General features: G+C 43.6%; 1 protein-coding gene across 9 annotated transcripts in view; it reads left to right on the forward strand.

The window, feature by feature from the left end:
* AMBRA1 (autophagy and beclin 1 regulator 1) overlaps window positions 1-19,176 on the forward strand; it is a 182,206-nt gene that overhangs the window by 30,336 nt on the left and 132,694 nt on the right. For 4 of the 9 annotated variants that reach the window (XM_047775859.1, XM_047775858.1, XM_047775861.1 and 1 more), the window contains 6 exons: window positions 2,830-3,083; window positions 3,439-3,497; window positions 4,222-4,405; window positions 5,168-5,340; window positions 6,798-6,864; window positions 7,667-9,120. In XM_047775859.1, coding sequence (XP_047631815.1) covers window positions 2,949-3,083; window positions 3,439-3,497; window positions 4,222-4,405; window positions 5,168-5,340; window positions 6,798-6,864; window positions 7,667-9,120 — 2,072 coding nt within the window. In that variant the 5' untranslated portion in view covers window positions 2,830-2,948. The remainder of the gene's footprint in view (window positions 1-2,829; window positions 3,084-3,438; window positions 3,498-4,221; window positions 4,406-5,167; window positions 5,341-6,797; window positions 6,865-7,666; window positions 9,121-19,176) is intronic. The other 5 variants (XM_047775863.1, XM_047775866.1, XM_047775864.1 and 2 more) reach the window with 2 other exon arrangements.

Genomic DNA, 19,176 nt, shown 5'->3' on the forward strand with positions numbered 1-19,176 from the left:
ATAATGATGGGAGTGGAAAATCAACATGAAATAATTTAAGAAAGAATCATCAGTAACTGCTAAACTGTTAAGCAAAAGGTTGAAGAGAAACAGGATGCCAAACGTTAGCCACAGGTGGCTAATTGTAAAGGGGGAAATACACCTTTATAAAGAGAACCTGGCTGATACAGACTCATGCAAGTGATCATGTGTTGCCAAATAATCATGCAGTTTACCATGTAACTAACTGAGACAGTCTGAGGATATGATGTGCTGCATCACGAAGGACTTGGACAGCATCACCCGTGAAGCGTTCTTGCCCAGACCACTTAACCTAAATCTGGTCAGTGTTTACAAGAAATATACAGAGGCAAGCTGAATGGCACTGTGAAGAAATAACCAGACTAAACTGGGATATAACTGTGGACTACAGGTTAACTATCCTGGTCTTTTTTTGGGGGGTGGGGGCACACCTGAGACAGTTGGAAGTTCCTGGGCCAGGGAAAGAACGTGTGCCACAGCAGCAACATAAGCCGCTGCAGTGACAATCCTGGATCCTTAATCTGTTGCACCATAAGAGAACTCTCTTTCCCGGTCTTCTTAAAACGCTGATGTGTGGACTTGCCACTGTGGCGCAGTGGGTTAAGAATCTGACTGCAGTGGCTTGGGCCACCGCAGGGATGCAGATCTGATCCCCGGAGGGGAAACTTCCATATGCTGCTGGTGCAGTCATTTAAATATATAACTAAATAAAAATTAAAAGCGTGTGTTGTAAACAAACAAGTATAAACAACACCAACCAAAATAAAACCTGGAGGCCATTCTAGAAATAAAGGGACTAAAGGGACATAATATCCACATTCATTGCTTGAGCTTTGATTGGATTCTGGATTTCTTTTTTTTTCCTTTTTTCACTGCACCTATAGCGTATGCGAGTTTCTGAGCCAGAGATCAAACCTGCACCGCCACAGAGACAATGCCAGATCCTTAACCTGCTGCTCCCCAGCAGGAACTCCTGGATTTTTTTTTTTTTTAAAGTCACTATTAAAGATACTTTTTGGGAGTTCCCATCATGGCTCCTTAACCTGACGCTGTCTCTGTGAGGATGCAGGTTTGATTCCTGGCCTTGCTCAGTGATTTAAGGATCTAGTATGGCTGCAGCTATGGTTTAGGCTTCAATTCAACCCTTAGGCTGGGAACTTCCATATGCAACAGGTGCAGCCATAAAAAAATAAAAATAAATTTAAAAATTTTTATTTTTTATTTTTTTAATTTTTTATTTTTTTGTCTTTTTGCCATTTCTTGGGCCGCTCCCACGGCATATGGAGGTTCCCAGGCTAGGGGTCAAATCGGAGCTGTAGCCACTGGCCTACGCCAGAGCCACAGCAACGTGGGATCCGAGCCTCATCTGCAACCTATACCACAGCTCACGGCAACGCCAGATCCTTAACCCACTGAACAAGGCCAGGGACCGAACCCGCAACCTCATGGTTCCTAGTTGGATTCGTTAATCACTGCGCCACGATGGGAACTCCTAAAAAATTTTAAAAAGATACTTTGGAAAATTGTGGAAATTTGAAGACTGTGATAATTGATAAATGATAATTTATCATTTAAGTCAATTTATCATCAATTAATTTATCATCAGCTAAATAATTGATGTAATAGTTTTGTAGTTATGAAGCCAAATGTCTTTATTCTTAGGAGATGCATAGTGGGATATATACAGTTACAGTGTCTTGATGCTTGCTGAAATGGTTCACAAGAAAATGAAAAACAACCCCTATAGAGCCATATCTCTATCCATGGAGACATGAGGCAAACTTGCAGATATATTAACAATTTTTGAGGGAGTTCCCATTGTGGCTTAGTGGATTAAAAACCCAACATTGTCTTGAGGATGGGGATTTGATCCCTGGCCTTGCTCAGTGGGTTAAGTATCTGAGAAGAGAAAAAGAGAATGAGAAAGGTACCCTGAAAGTACTTCTGTGCACTTGCTTTTAGGTAGGAGATAGAATTGAAACTGCTGCATAAGAACATACTACAAATGGCATTTTACTTTATTTATTTTTTGGCTGTACCAAGGGCATGTGCAAATTCCCAGGCCAGGGATTGAACCTATGCCACAGCAGCAACCCAAGCCACTCCATTGACAATGCCAGATACTTAACATGCTGTGCCACAGAGGAACTCCTCAAATAGCCTTTTATTTATTTATTTATGGCCCCACCCACGGCACATGGAGGTTCCCAGGCTTGGGGTCAATGCGGAGCAGTATATGCCAGCCTATACCACAGCAACACACGATCCGAGCCGAGTCTGCAACCTACACCACAGCTCACTGCAACACCAGGTCGTTAATCTGCTGAGGGGGGCCAGGGATTGGACCCACATCCTCATGGATACAGGTTGGTTTTGTTACTGCTCAGCCGCAATGGGAACTCCCAAGTTGCCTTTTACAATCAGTTATGTGTCCTTTAGTTTGGAGGCTGCCCAAATGATAGGGAAGGGTACTAGCAACTGGGGAATCAGCATGACACAATGAGGGGAGTGCAGATACGGTGATTTGTTTTGGTTTTGATTGGGTTTTAGACCTTTATGTTAGTAGCAAAAGTTCTTCCTGCCTGATAAAAGGAATAACTCTTTTAGACAACGGTCTGTTCTTCAGATATGAGGCTGAGCTATGGAGGATATGAGAGGAATGTAAGGATGACATGTTCCTGGAAGAAAAGTTCTAGGAGAAGTGTCTGAGTGCTTTCCTCTTTGAGTGAGCCGGAATTGTGTTTGCAATGGAAAGCTTCTCTGCTTGCAGAATAGATGTTCTTTGACATTAATGTCTGCTTACCGTAGATTTCCATGAAGACAACTTACAAGGACCTGAATGGCCTGGTTTTAGCTGCTTCAGCCTGTGGAGCTGTTGCTCGCTCCTTCTTTTCCTGTGCCTGGTGTGACAGTGGCTACTGAGCGCCATGAAGGTTGTTCCAGAGAAGAATGCTGTCCGGATACTCTGGGGGCGAGAACGGGGCACTCGAACCTTTGGAGCCCAGCGGCTTCTGCAGGAGCTGGTGGAAGATAAAACCCGATGGATGAAATGGGAGGGCAAGGTAAGAAAAATAGCTATTTTCCACATAGCATTTGCAGGGGTGACAGTAGAATGGGACCTTAGAATGCGTTAATGATGTAGATTTGGGATATAATTTATTTTGTGTTGGAGATTTGATTTTTTAAAAAAATTTACAAATTTGGAAGAATTAATGGGCTAGAAATATCTTTCTCCTTTAGAGCTAGACATTTTTCCTGAAGGTAATTTAGATTTCTCTCTCTCAGTTTGTAGAGTGATCATTGTCTCCAGTTTTTAAGCTTATACTGTAAATACTAATCTAAAATGGTTCAGTGCTTTTGGGATAGAGCCATAGTTTATAAATAATGTATTCTAACTTTTGTTTGTTTGTTTCCCAGAGAGTAGAACTGCCGGATAGTCCACGCTCTACCTTTTTACTGGCCTTCAGCCCAGACAGGTACCTAGTGCTAACCTAAACTTTATCTAAGACTCATGATTGTGTTGTTTTCTGTATATTTGGGCTAGCTGAATTGTTCAAGTCAAATCCCTAAAGACTCTTTGAAGCATTGAACAGAGCTTTGCCAGTGTTATCAGAAAGGAAATTAAGTAGATGAGCAGTGCTAAACATAAAAATAATGAGAATAAGCAAAGGAACCTGTGAATATTGAGGATCAAAACTTGGAGAGTTTCTCAGTAACAGTCCTTTGCCTGTGTGATATAGGTCATCAATAGCATGATAGTTTTCCCTCCTGGAAACAATATTCTCTGAAGCGGTTGTGTGTCATTTGGGAACAGTATGGAGACACCAAAATCTCTTCTTTTTTTGGCCGCCCAGCAGCATATGGAGCTCCCGTGCCAGGGATCAGGGATCAGATTTGAGCCATAGTTGTGATCTGAGCCACAGCTGCAGCAATGCCAGATCCTTAACCCGCCGTGCAGGGTTGGGAATCGAACTTGTGTCCCAGTGTTCCCAAAACACCGCCGATCCCAGTGCGCCACAATGGGAACTCCGCCAAAAGCCCTTAAAGATCAGAATGTTGCTGTTGTTTGTAATGCTCAGGGTGTAGTTTTTTCATGTTGGGATCGGGAGGAAATATCAATTTTCTTTGTTGTTCAAAGCTGATGAAGTCTGTTACCCTCCCTCACACCTCACATTTACTTTCTACTCTTTGACTCCCTAGGACTCTCTTGGCCTCCACCCATGTAAACCATAATATCTATATCACAGAGGTGAAGACGGGCAAGTGTGTTCACTCTCTGATTGGGCACCGCCGCACTCCATGGTGTGTCACTTTCCATCCCACCATCTCAGGCCTTATTGCTTCTGGCTGCCTAGATGGGGAGGTTAGGATTTGGGATTTACACGTAAGTGTTTCCTTTTTTTTGGCATTCTCCCACCCCCACCCCCGGCCACACACACAGTAATGGCTTGATGTGGGATCTCAGTTCCCAGACCAGGGATTGAACCTGGGCTGCACCGAGTCCTAAACACTAGGCCACCAGGGAACTCCTCCTTTTTTTTTTTGGTACTCTCAATGCAGACGCTCGTTTATCATTGGGCTCTCAGCTCTGAACGAGAGAGCAGGGCGGTCCTTAGGACTCTCTCTGAGTACCTGCTCAGTAGTCGTCCACTTAACTGATAGGGAGTCTGGCTCACAGTCCTCCATTTTAAGATGAACACACTGTTTATCTGCCCATCAGGACATAGTGCAGGTGCTTTCAGCCGTCTTCAGGATGGATGTCTCTTGTCCTAGATCAAGGATTGTACTGTGTCTGATCATGATCATCAAAGCAGTATGCTCCTTGTCTTGGTGATTGGATCACGGGTTGTTGTATACATGTCATCCACCAAGCTTGAGTTTTCACAGGCTACAGAAACAGGACCTATGCAGGTGCTTGTGGCTGATGGATTGTAGATGTCAGTAATATTTTTCTGATAAATTGGTGACACCACCAGATCACTGGTGTTTGTCTTCAGAGGACATATTTAAAGTAGGCCCTACAAGTAGTTGTTTTACCTTAAATGGACCCTTTTGTGTGTGTGCGTGTGCGTGCGCGTGAGAAATTGACATCTCAGTTGGCTGGCAGTTTGTAACCTGAGAATGTTTGGGATTTGTTCATTCATAGGGTGGCAGTGAAAGCTGGTTCACAGATAGCAACAATGCCATTGCCTCTTTGGCTTTCCACCCTACGGCCCAGCTCCTGCTGATTGCCACTGCCAACGAGATCCACTTTTGGGACTGGAGTCGACGGGAACCTTTTGCTGTGGTGAAGACAGCCAGTGACATGGAACGGGTCCGGTGAGTGCTCTGCCCACCAGCATTGTCTGGTATAGGATTAACATGGCAGAGGAGTGTCCGTCGTGGCTCAGTGGTTAACGAATCCGACTAGGAACCATGAGGTTGCGGGTTCGATCCCTGGCCTCGCTCAGTGGGTTAAGGATCCGGCGTTGCCATGAGCTGTGGTGTAGGTCGAAGATGCGGCTCGGATCCTGAGTTGCTGTGGCTCTGGCATAGGCCGGCAGTTATAGCTCCAATTGGACCCCTAGCCTGGGAGCCTCCATATGTCGTGGGAGCGGCCCAAGAAATGGCAAAAAGCCAAAAAAAAACAAAAACGAAACATGGCAGAGAATGTTTACCTGTACTTTAAACCTCAGGAGACAGATTATTATCCATTTTCCCTGCTCAGGGCAGGGTGTTATCCCTACGCTCCTCCTACTTCTTGAGCACCTAGCCAATCAGCAAGGAAGCAGTTCATTTTGTTCATTTTAGCTGTTCCTATCAGTCTCATCTTTTGATCTCTATAAACTAGAGTTGTTGGAATCTTTTTTAGGTTCAAACCTCTCTGGGTTGGAGTGCCCATTGTGGTGCAGCAGAAACAAATCCAACTAGTATCCATGAGGATGCGGGTTCCATCCCTGGTCTTGCTCAGTGGGTCAGGGATCCAGTGTTGCTATTGTTGTGGCTGTGGCATAGGCCAGCAGCTGTAGCTCCTATTAGACCCCTAGCCTGGGAACTTCCACATGTGGCCCTAAAAAGCAAAAAAAACCCCACCATGTTTGGGTTTGGAATAATACTTTTTTTTTTTTTGGAAACCTGAACGATATTCAGGTGGTGGGTAGTTGGTAGGTAAATTGCTCATCCCTGGTTTTCTGTTTATCAAACTGGAAGGGGGTGATATGTATATGTATCAAATATCCTAATTGATATTTACATATTTAGTCTTCAGAATCATATACTGCCTGAATTAAAGTTGATGCATTGTTTTCCTTTAGTCCTCTTGGTATGCCAGTTGGATATTAGCTAATTTTCTAGTTTCAGTTGTGTCCCTGGATGCTGAGACTGTTACTTATAACCAGTACTCATGCTTCTTGCCAATGTAGCTGCTGTGTGAAGGGAGACCTGAACCTGTAGCAGAGTCTGGGAGCATTCTCTGCTTTTCTGTTATGATGGGCTTTTTGACATCAGCAGCTGGGTTCTTCATGTAGCTGCTTTCTGGAGTGGAAGCCTAGGTGTTTCTAAAATTATTTTTGCAACGTATATTCCCTTATTCTGGCAAGTGTGAGGACGTAACAAGAGGTATTGAGCTTTATTGCTTTAATCTGTTTGAAAGTTTTGAAAGTCTCTAGCATGAAGTGATATCTGGGTAATCCCATAATTGTCAGTAATGATTGCATAGAATTTTCACACGGCTGTCACCTCTTTTTGGTTAATGTAATTCCTCTATCCATGTCTGTCCCTTTCTTCTGTGTTTTCAGTCTGGTGAGATTTGATCCTCTTGGACACTACTTACTCACAGCAATTGTTAACCCCTCTAATCAGCAGGTAAGTTAGGCAGAAGTTCCAACTCCATCTAAACTGTGGGTTATCTTCTCAGCTGGTGCTCTGTTTACGATTATGTTGGACTTTAATTTTCAGTGCCCAAGTGTTTCTTTCCAGTCAAGATTCAAGACTAGCTTCAGACTGTATATTCAAAGTTATAGCTGTAATCTTGACAAGGGAGTCCATCCTGAACCCCCCAAGCAGTCGTCCCATTAGAAGTAAACCGGGTAGTTGGAGTTCCTGTTGTGGTGCAGCAGAAATGAATCGACTAGTGTCCATGAGGATGCAGGCTCAATCCCTAGTTTCGCTCAGTGGGTTAAGGAACTGACGCTGTGGCTGTGGTGTAGGCCAGTGGCTACAGTTCCGTTTCAACCCCTAGCCTGGAAACTTCCATATGCCATGGGTGCGGCCCCCAAAAGACAAATAAAATAAATAAATAAATAAATAATAGGCATTATAAAAAAAAAAAAACAAGTAACCGGATGCTTGTTATTCAGGCGCCTCTGGCTGGTTGACATTTTGCTTTCCCTTACTGCCTCCATGTCATGGAAATGCCTTTTGTAAGAGAATTGGTTTGCCAGCTGTACTCGTTCAGCAATATTGCTAATTGGAAGTGAATAATTTAATACTATATGATGATTCTGAATCTGGAACCAGTTATTTCTCAGGGCTTCGGGGGTGGAGTTGTTGCCTCTCTAGAAAGATTGTTTTCCTTGGATGAGTCTCAGTAGTTTCTCTTGATTTACTTAGAAGTTCTACCTAACTACCTGGCTCTACCCCCGCCCCACCTTGATCCACTTTGCAGGGCGATGACGAACCAGAGATCCCCATAGATGGAACAGAATTATCCCACTATCGTCAGCGTGCCCTCCTGCAATCACAGCCAGTGCGCCGGACACCTCTCCTCCACAATTTCCTGCACATGCTGTCCTCCCGTTCCTCGGGCATCCAGGTGGGAGAGCAAAGCACAGTGCAAGATTCTGCCACCCCCTCACCCCCACCGCCTCCCCCTCCGCCCTCCATGGAGCGCCCCAGGACTTCCGCTTACATCAGGCTCCGACAGCGGGTCAGTTACCCCACAGCCGAGTGCTGCCAGCACCTTGGGATCTTGTGCCTTTGCAGCCGCTGCTCTGGCACTCGAGTTCCTTCCCTCTTGCCACACCAGGACAGTGTCCCCTCTGCTTCTGCCAGGGCTACTACCCCTTCCTTTTCTTTTGTACAGACCGAGCCCTTCCATCCCCCGGAGCAGGCCTCGTCAACGCAGCAGGACCAGGGCCTCCTGAACCGGCCGTCTGCCTTCAGTACAGTCCAGAGCAGCACTGCCGGCAACACGCTCCGCAACCTCAGTCTGGGTCCCACCCGTCGCTCTTTGGGAGGCCCTCTGTCTAGTCACCCTTCGAGGTATCACCGAGAAATAGCTCCCGGGCTGACGGGATCTGAGTGGACCCGGACAGTGCTCAGTCTGAACTCCCGCTGTGAGGCGGAATCCATGCCCCCGCCCAGGACCAGTGCCTCTTCGGTGAGTTTGTTGTCTGTGCTGAGACAGCAGGAAGGTGGCTCTCAAGCATCTGTCTACACTTCAGCCACAGAAGGGAGGGGATTTTCAGCTTCAGGGTTGGCAGCTGAGTCCGATGGAGGGAATGGCTCCAGCCAGAGCAACCCAGGCAGCATTCGCCATGAGCTTCAGTGTGACCTGAGACGTTTCTTTTTGGAGTATGACCGGCTTCAGGAGCTGGACCAGAGCCTGAATGGGGAAGCCCCCCAGGCCCCGCAGGCCCAGGAAATGCTCAACAATAACACTGAATCCGAGAGACCAGGCCCCTCCCACCAGCCCACCCCGCATAGCAGTGAGAACAACTCCAACCTGTCCCGTGGCCACCTGAACCGCTGCCGCGCTTGCCACAATCTCCTGACCTTCAACAACGACACCCTGCGCTGGGAAAGAAGCACACCTAACTACTCCTCTGGCGAGGCCAGCTCCTCCTGGCAGGTCCCCAGTACCTTTGAGGGCATGCCCTCAAGTGGCAGCCAGTTGCCACCTCTCGAGCGGACTGAGGGCCAAACGCCTAGCTCCAGCAGGCTGGAGTTGAGCAGCTCTGCTAGTCCGCAGGAGGAGAGGACTGTGGGGGTGGCCTTTAACCAGGAGACAGGCCACTGGGAACGAATTTATACCCAGTCCAGCAGATCTGGAACTGTGTCACAGGAGGCCTTACATCAGGACATGCCTGAGGAAAGCTCCGAGGAAGATTCACTCAGGAGGTGAGCAGATGCTTTCCTGGCTCCTCCTGCCTCCCTTACTTTCCTCCTGCTGTTTCTTCCTTCAGTCCTGTAGAGGTTGTGGCTGGATCTGGAGTGTCTGGGATCTGTGCATCTGGTTCTGATCTCCCTAGCTTCCGTTGCATCTTCTCAGAAGATCTTGCTCTGATGGCAGGAAGAGGATAAGGCCAAGTAGTATGAGTCAGGTGACTCTGCTGGCTCCTTGTCTGGCTGATAAGCTCCTGTGACCTTTAGCCTTAAAGGAGGGTTGAGGACGGGGTTAGAAAGGCATGAGGAGGTAATACCATTGACTTCCCCGTGTTTGCTTTTTGACCTTCTTGAAGGATTGTGTGTGCAGGACTGGTTATTGTGAAACAACAGAATGTCCCAGAGAGCCTAGGAAAAAAGTAGTGAGAAAGAATGCTGCCCGGGACATGTTAGTGTACTGGGTCTTCCATTGTGTTGCTTTGGACAACTTCTTAAACCTTATCTTTTGGAACATTGCGGCTTGACAAAAGAAAAAGAAAATAGTCTGTATATGTCAAGGGAGTGTGCAAATTTGTTAAGATATATATTTTTTGGACCTTATGTTAGTTGCTTAGTTAAGATTCTTTGAGTAGGTCTTCTGGATGGATATTTACCTCGGGGTGGGGAAGAGGAAGAATTCATAGAAGGAAGGCCTCTCCATATTCAGATCGGCACCCCAGGCAGCTCTTTCATGGAAGAAGCAGAGTGGGTGTAGTTGATCGCCCACCACATGTTCCATGTATGGCTGTGTGTGCATCTATCTTGATTTATTAGGGACTTCTTTCTGTAATTCTGTAAAGGTCAAAGCTAGCGTAATCACCAACTCCCAGAATATGCTTGTTGGATCCAAACAGCATATTGCTCTGCATTACATCCTCTGTTGAAGCAACTGAAATTTCTGTGACATGAGCTTCTAACAAGGGTGGGAATATGGATTGTGCACATAATGTACTTGTTATTTTGGGAGAATGCTTTAGAGCGGTACCCAGCTAATAAGTATTTGTTGAATTACAGTTTTTTCCAGCACTTTGCTGGGCACTGTCAGGAATACAAAAGAAGTATAATACCTGGTCTTTGCTCACTGGCAGTATACAATGTTGTTGTAGAGGCAAGACTTATTTACATGTAATTATATAAAAAATGTAAATGAGCCAAATGCTTCATTGTATGGTACTGAGATTAAATGTGGTATAATTTCAGGGAAAAGGGAAGTATCATCAAAGAAGGCTTTACGCGGTCAGGTCCTGAAAGACGGGTAGGATTTGGAAAGGGAAAGACCTTTTTATTTTAGGGGAATAGCACATGCTAAGTGAGGAAAGAGCATGGTGTATTCAAGATAGTAGGCGGTTACTAAGGGCAGTTACTAAGGAGAACACAGGGAGACTGGGTCAGATGTGAAAGATAGACGAAGTAATTGAAGTTGTTACTATGCCCATATAATTGAGACCAGTTCTGGATTAACATCTGAGTTCCCAGCTTTGGAATATTTTGCCTTGCATAATAACCCATATCAGGAGCCTGGGACTCTTTTCTTTTTTGTCAAGAGAGGTGAGAAGGTAGCAAGCATAGTGCCTGACATATAGTAGGCCTTCAGAAGGTTTATTAAAGGTCGCAAGAAAGGGACTGGCTCCAGTTATTGCTCTAAAAGCCTATCAGCATGTGTTTCATTAGCATCAGTGGGCTTGTGGTCAGCCTTTGTCCATTCTCTTCTCATAGTACTTCCTCATGTGTTGCTGTCCTGAGAATTACCTTAGTCATTTAAAGTATGCTACTGTGGGAGTTCCTGTCGTGGCTCAGTGTAATGAACCCGACTAGTATCCATGAGGACGTGGGTTCGATGCCTGGCCTTGCTCAGTGGTGTAAGTCGCAGATGCAGCTCGAATCCTGCGTTGATGTAGGCTGGCAGCTATAGCTCCGTTTCAACCCCTAGCCTAGGAACTTACATATGCTGTGGTTGTGGCCCTAAAAAGACTAAAAAATAAAATAAGATAAAATAAAATAAAAATAAAATGCTATGGAGTCCTCTGGTGGCTCAGTGAGTTAAGGATCCCGTGTTGTCTGGTTGCTACTGTGCTTGGGTTTGATCCCTGGCCTCAGAATTTCTGCATTGCCTCAAGCACGGCCAAAAATAATACTGTTAGATAATAATTAGAGATGGCACTTACTGAAAGCCTACTACTGTGTTCTAGTTTTGCATTAATTCTAATTTCCACAGTAACTCTGTGCAAGACAGATATTAAATTTCCCATCTTACAATTGAAGAAAGTGTGGCTCAGAGAAGTCAGGTTTCTTGTTCAAGATCACGCAGGGCATTGAGTGGGGAGTTGAACTCTGGTTTGCATGACTAAAGATTTTTCCAAGCTGCCCTCTATGATGTATTTCTTAAAGTGATAATCTCATTTTTAGGTGAACCATTTTTGTTTCTCTTGTCTATTAACTTTTTATTATAGAGATCTTCAAACTTACAAAAAATGAGGAAAGTAATATAATTGAACTCCCATGTACCTATCACTTGACCTCAGAAATTTTCAACCCTTCTTGTCTATATCCCCTACACACACCTATACCCAAAACATCATGTAATTTTGTCTGAAAATACTCCAATATGTTTCTTTAGAGAAATGCTGTCCAAAAAAATGTTCTATATCTGCATCATCCAGTATGTAGCTATTAAGTATTTGAAATGTGGCTAGTGTGATCTAAGGAACTATATTTAAACTTGATTTAATATGAGAAAAAAGAATGCATATGTGTATGTATGACTGGGTCACCTTGTTGTACAGTAGAAAATTGGCAGAACACGGTACACCAGCTAGAAAGGAAAAAAATAAAAATCATTAAAAGAAAAATAAATTTAATAGCCAACAAAAATAACTTGATTTAAATGTAGTTAGCCATGTGTGACTAAGGTATTAAAAATCTCTTTTATAAAATTATTTTTAAATAATAATCTCTTCTTAATAAAGTAGGCCATTTAAAACCCAGAAACTATTAAACATCTATCAAAATTTTTGTAGACAAAAAGTAATAAGTGTTGGTGGTTTAAATAAAAAAGTTGAAGCATTTAGAAATGTATGTTGTAGAAAATGAGGTCCCTTGTCATCTTGCTATAAACAGTGTTACACCTGCTTTTAAAATTTTATTTATTTATTTTTGCTTGGTGGTTTTTTTTTTTTTTTTTTGGTCAAACCTGAGGCATGGTGAAGTTCTTTGGCTAGGGATCGAATCCATGCCCCCTGCAGTGACAATGCCAAGTCCTTAACTGCTAGGCCACCAGGGAACCCCCTATGCTTTTTTAATTTTAAAATATAAAATTTTAAAATGCATGGTCCTCATTGTAAAATAGTGTGTTAATACAGTGTTTATATTATTTATGGAGTTGCTTTTCAGATAAGCTTGAATGAGGTGTACTTGAGAGTTGACAGCCTACTCAAAAATGAGGTATATTATATTGTAAAATATAAGTACACACCCATTAAAGAAGGGCCACCACTTCCTCATAAACTGAGGGGCTGCTTTCTGATATAAATCACTAATATATACATGTGTTACTCAGCATCTTCTGCTCCCTTCTGAAGGTCTGATATTCTCTAGCTGAAGAGAAGACTTTGCTTGGATTTCCCCAGCAGGTGTCACTGTTGGGCTGTTGCTGCTGCTGGTCTAGACTGGCAGGGAAGGAAAGGCATCCTTACTGCATGCATGCATGTCTACCTGGAAGGAGAGGATTTATTCTTTGGCTTTGTAGTAGGAGGTAGACTGAGGAAGCAAGTTTTTGATCCTTGGTATTGCTGATATAATCTATAGTGTTTTCAGGTAGTGAGAATATTAAACAAAAGTGTGTATTTTCAGTATAGCTCTGTTACTGAATAGTGATAACCAGCTCATGGTTTATCTCCTTTTGCCTGTGGGCAGTGAAGGGTGAGCTGTGCATATGGTCTGACTCTAGATTACAATTTATAACTTGGATGGAAAGCCCTTTGCATCACCATGAAATGCTTCTTTTGGAGTCTGATAGTCAAGGATTTAGCAGGAGAGAAGGGTATTGTGGCTTCTTGCAATAGGAGTCCTGTGGCTTGAAAGGCTGGTATTAGGGAAAAGAAAAAAATGTTATTATTATTTTGGCTGCACTTGCATCATGCAGAAGTTCCTGGGCCAGGGATCGAAATCACTCCACAGCAGAAGTCTGAGCCACAGTAATGACAATGCTGGATTTTTAACCCACTGACCCACCAGGGAATTCCTTTTTGCTTTTTTTTTTTTTAATCTTAAAACTGGAGAAAACCTAGAGTTTATTTAATCCAGCCTCTTCCTCTTCTTCTCTCCCTCCCTCCCTTTCTCTCTCTTTTTTAAGATGATGAGAAAACTTAAGTGCAGAGAGGGGAAGTGACTTTTTAAAGAGGCGCTTGTAGCAAAGATGGGGTTCAAACTCCTGGATCCTAAAGAGGGCCCTCTTTCCTTCTCCACTTGAAATTAGTGCTCTCACACACCAGTTTTCTTATCAAAACCTCTGTTGTTCCTGTAGATCATTGCCTGAGGGGGCTCTTCAGTTTCCTTTGTAAGAAATTGGAGCTCTGATCATTTGTAATTATTGTCTCTGGGTAAATGTAATCAACTCGGTATTTCTAGGGATACAGGAGAAACATTTTTAGTTATTGCCCTATAAAGAACTGCACTGTTTAGTCCTTATTTTAAAAAATATATAATCTGGGGGGAGTTCTTGTGGCTCAGCAGTAACAAACCTAACTAGTATCCATGAAGATGAGGGTTTGATCCCTGGCCTTGGTCAGTGGGTTAAAGAATCGGGCATTGTCGTGAGCTATGGTGTACGTCGCATATGCGGCTCAGATCCTGTGTTGCTGTGGCTGTGGTATAGGCTGGCAGGTGCAGCTCTGATTTGACCCCTAGCCTGGGAACTTCCACATGCCACACGTGTGGCCCAAAAAAAGCAAAGATAAAATAAAATAGAGCATCGATTAGCCTTTTTTTTTTTTTTTTTGTCTTTCGTCCTTTAGGGCTGCACCCGCAGCATGTGGAGGTCCCCAGGCTAGGGGGTGAATTGGAGCTGTTGCTGCAGGCCTACGCCACAGCCACAGCAAGCTTACGCCACAGCCACAGCAATGCCAGATCTGTGACTTGCACCACAGCTCACAGCAATGCCAGATCCTTAACCCACTGGGTGAGGCCAGGGATCAAATCTGCAACCTCATGGTTCCTAGTCGGATTCATTTCCACTGTGCCACAATGGGAACTCCCGTTTAGCCTTTTTTTTAGAAAAAACAAAATTTTTTTTGGCCACAGCAAGCAGCAGCTTGATGTGGGATGTCAGTTTCCACACCAGGGATTAAACCTGGGCCACAGCAGTGAAAGCACTGAGTCCTAACTATTAGACCACCAAGGAACGCCCGTATTAGTCCTTTTTTTTTTCCTCTCTTTTCTAGGGACGCTCTCGTGGCATATGGAGATTCCCAGGCTAGGGGTCTAATTGGAGATGTAGCCGCTGGCCTACACCACAGCCACAGCAACGCAGAGCAATCTACACCAGAGCTCACGGCAACGCCGGATCCTTATCCCACTGAGCAAGGCCAGGGATGGAACCCTCAATCTCATGGTTCCTAGTCAGATTCGTTAACCATTGAGCCATGACGGGAACTCCTCTTATTAGTCCTTTTAAAGTGATCCAAATTAGGGAAGTTCACAGTTAAAATCTCAACAACTGGGGGATCAAATTTAGGCAAAATCTTCCCCAGCTGAACTGTTTCTGCATTCCTTCTCCAGATTGGTAAGGAGGCCTTGGTCTGAATTTACTGAGATTGTGTTCTGAGAACAGATGCCTTTTTTTTTTTTTTTTTTGGTCTTTTTATGGCCATACCTGCTGCACATGGAAGTTCCCAGGTTAGGGGTCAAATTGGAGCTGCAGCTGCCGGCCTACACCACAGCCATAGCGACACAGATCCGAGCTGCGTCTGTAAAACCTACACCACAGCTCATGGCAACACCGGATCCTTAACTCACCAAGTGAGGCCAGGGATCGAACCCTTATGGGTCCTAGTTGGGTTGATTACCTCTGAGCCACCATGGGAACTCTGAGAACAGATGTCTTTTGATCTGTACTTTTTTTCCCCTTATGATAGAGGAAAGTTGGGGAAGACATTCATGGTTATAAGGATAAAATTTGCCCTAGAACCTTGAAGGTTAGTATTAAAAGCCTTTGTTAGATTTCTTGTTTTTGTTTTTGTTTTGTTTTGTTTTGTTTTTTTAAGATAAATGAGGGAATTTCTCTTTTGGAGCAGCCTGAAGCCCCTTGGGCTTCATGGGCCAATTAACTTACTTGATCCCTCAATCCCTCAGCTCTAGTCACCTGGGGATTCTCCCCAGACCTACAGCAGAACATTACTGATGGAGGGAAATACACGAATGGATATGTCCACAAGACATGGGCTAGTCACGGATCTGCAAGAGGGAGAAGGCAAATTAGGAAAGTACCAGTCTTCTCACCATGAATGTAATATAGACAGGGGTCCATCTCAAGTAGTTCTTCTGTGCCACTGACCTAACGGAACCTACAGGGTTTACGTATATCTGAAATCTCTCCAGTTTCTTTGGATGGGGTAGACTCAATTTATTACTCAAAACTTAACGCAGTGATAACCTTTGCCTTTGGGAAACCTGCCCCAAATAGACATGTTCTCTTCTTTGCTGCTTGTGTACTACTTATAGGTACTTCCTTGAGTTCCCTGGTGGCTCAGTGGGTTAAGGATCCAGCATTATCACTGCTGTGGCTCAGGTTGCTGCCGCAGTGCAGGTTTGACCCTGACCTAGGGAACTTCTGCCTGCCACAGGTGCAGCCAAAAAAAAAAAAAAAAGATACTTATAGTATTTCACCCATAACAGAGAAGTATTTGTTTCCCTTTCTGACAGTGAGCTTCCTGGAGGCATTGATTGTGTCTATATCCCTACATATAGAATACTACTTGGTGCATAATAGGTACTCAATAAATGTTAGAGTGAACAAATTGAATTGAAATTACATCCCCTGGAGTTCCCATCGTGGCTCCCCAGTAATGAATCCAATTGGTATCTGTGAGGATGCAGGTTCAATCTCTGGCCTTACTCAGTGGGTTAAGGATCTGGCGTTGCCATGAGTTGTGGTGTAGGTCGCAGACGCAGCTCAGATCTGGCATTGCTGTGGCATAGGCCAGCAGCTGCAGCTCTGATTTGACCCCTAGCTGGGGAACTTCCATGTGCTGTGGGCACGGCCCTAAAAAGAAAAAAAAAAGTTACATCCCCTATGATTCAGTATGCAGTGTATATCCTTTTTGGCTTTTTTAGTAAAAAAGAAAACAAAAAACAAAAAACATTACTATATCATATCCCAAGTCTTCCAGAGAGTCCTCGATTCAGTCAGTACTTGTTGAATAAATGAAGTGGCATAACTACAGTTGTCCATGGTAGGCACCTTCTATAACTTAAGCTGAGGTGACCTAGAATTTGTTCCTCTGATGTTTCACCATTGTGCCATGTTTCTAACTTGTGTATTGGTTGTACAAAGCCTGTAATAAGTCTTATGCACCAGGTCAGTTGTCCTTCATATTGTCTCTCACTGATGACTCAGGGCCTGCCCACTCCTGGGTATCGTATTCAGGTTCCTCTTGAGACCATTTTGTTGGTCTTCGGCTTGGCATGTCAGTGATATTAATATCTCTGCCAGTCAGTGCCTTTTTTTTTCCTCCTTAAAGACTCTGCAGTCTCAATGTTGGAATACTTGGTCTTGATAAAGTTCAAATAAGATGTGAATGAGCCAAATTAGATGCGAAGGTTTTGTTTCCCATTGGTACTTTATGTTTCTTTTAGTTTCTGTGGAAGGCTTTCATGGAATTTGCTTAGAAGTAGGATGTTTGGGGTTTGAGAGGGTGCTCTCATCTTGTTTTGGAATCTGAGCATTATTAGAATGAATCTTTTTTTAGTTTTGAGATGATTTTTAAGTTCCTTTTTCTGGGGACAGAGTGCTTATATTAAAGAGTTTTGCTTTATCTCTAATTATGCCCCCAAAAGATAGGTAGAATTGTTGTCTTGATATTCAGATTACAAATAAGCCCTTCCTAACTTGTGAGTTCTTACTCAGAAGTTTGAGATTTGAGGACAAAGAACAGGGAAGAACCAGTAACCAAGGGAATTTAATTTGTGAATGGGCAAATCATGACTTGTTCCTTTTGGAAAAAGAGAGAACCATGCATTGAGAAGCTGAAAAGGAGGCAAAGTTGATGTTCCAAGAGGGAAGCTGGGGCAAGATAAACCCAGGCCTTAACGGAGGAAGCTCCCGTGAGAGATTGTGGCTCTTGTTATAATCCTGGAAATTGGACTGGTGAAGAAATTATTATGCTGATTGATCAATTCATTCATTCATGAGGTTAACAAATATTTACTTATGAAGTACCTACTGTGTTCCAGATAACTACTTAAGCACCAGCAATAAGTCTCTTATTCTAATGGGAGAAAGACGATAAACATAAAAAACGAGCCTAGTATGCCACGTGGTGGTAAATTCTGTGGAGGAAAATACTTTAAAATGTAGGAGGTTCTGGGGTGGAAGTCTCTAGTATTAAATAGGTCTTCAGAGGAAGTCTGGTAAGGTGACATTAGAGCAGACACTACATCCTTCCTTTAAAAAAACAAAGGGGAGTTCCCTTTGTGGCTCAGTGGTTATTGAACCCGAGTAGGATTCATGAGGATGCCAGTTCGATCCCTGGCTCTACTCAGTGGGTTAAGGATCTGGCGTTGCTATGAACTGTGGTGTAGGTCGCAGACGCTCCTTGGATCCTGTGTTGCTGTGACTGTGCCCGACAGCTGTAGCTCCAATTTGACCCCTAGCCTAGGAACTTACATAGGCCACAGGTGCGGCCCTAAAAAGAAAAAAAAAAAAGTAAGGGAGTAACGTCTGTAGGCATTGGGAGAAAGGGCATTCTAGACAGGGAAGGGCAAATGCAAAATCTCTGAGACGCTCGGCTGGAACACAGCAAGGATGAAGTGGTAGGAGATGAAGTTAGAGAGGTAATGGGGACCAGATTATGCAGGGCCTTCTAAGCCATTTAAGGGATTTTACATCTTACTCTGAGTGATTTGGGAGGCCTTGGGAAGTGGAGTAACCTGATCTTAAAAGGATCACTGGCTGCTGATTGACAATAGACTGAAGAGGCGCTGCTAAATAGGGTAAATTAAAGTTAGGCCAACATCACACACTTCTAGATTAATTTGTGCTTGAGACCGGTGAAAACCCGAAGGTGGGAGTCAATGATTGTGTCAGAATTAGAAGGGCCTGAAATGTTTGGATGAAGAGTTGCTAAATAAATAAAGAAATAAAGCGTTTTGACAGGCATGTTATCTGCAACAAGCCACCCCTATCCCCCAATCATGACAGTTAATGTTATTGAAACTAAGGAAGGGAGAATGAAAAATTCATAGTGAGCAAGGGATCATAAATGGAACTTTGGAGATGCCTCTTTTTTTCTGCTTACAAAACTAATACAAATTCATTTGTAAAAATTCAAGCAGAAATGTGTGATGTATCTATCTATAGCAAATGTCCTCTCTAGTGCTAACCACTGTTAACAATTTGTGTGTGTTAACTTCAGAATTTTTTTTCTATGCAAATGAAAGCCCATTTTTTGTTTGTTAAAGCAGGATCATACTAAATCTCGTGTTCCACCATTTACGTATTTCACTTAATATGTCATGGACATTTTTCCATGTTGATGTGTATAGATCTGCTACATTCTTTTTAACAATGGCACAGTGTTCCAACAATTGGATGCACCATAATTAAACAAGTCCTCTGTTGATAGAATCTGAATTGTTTCTGTTTTTTGCATCCACAAACAATGCTGCAGCATCTTTGTGTACTTGTGCAGGTGTTTCTAGAGGGTGAATTTTCAGAACTACAATTGCTGGGGCTGAAGAGTATGAGCATTGTTAATGGTAAATGTAAATTGCACTATATTCATTATAACTAAATTAAGATGTATAGACGATATTTTT

This window comes from Phacochoerus africanus, chromosome 4, assembly GCF_016906955.1.
Source record: "Phacochoerus africanus isolate WHEZ1 chromosome 4, ROS_Pafr_v1, whole genome shotgun sequence".
Lineage (NCBI taxonomy): Eukaryota > Metazoa > Chordata > Mammalia > Artiodactyla > Suidae > Phacochoerus > Phacochoerus africanus.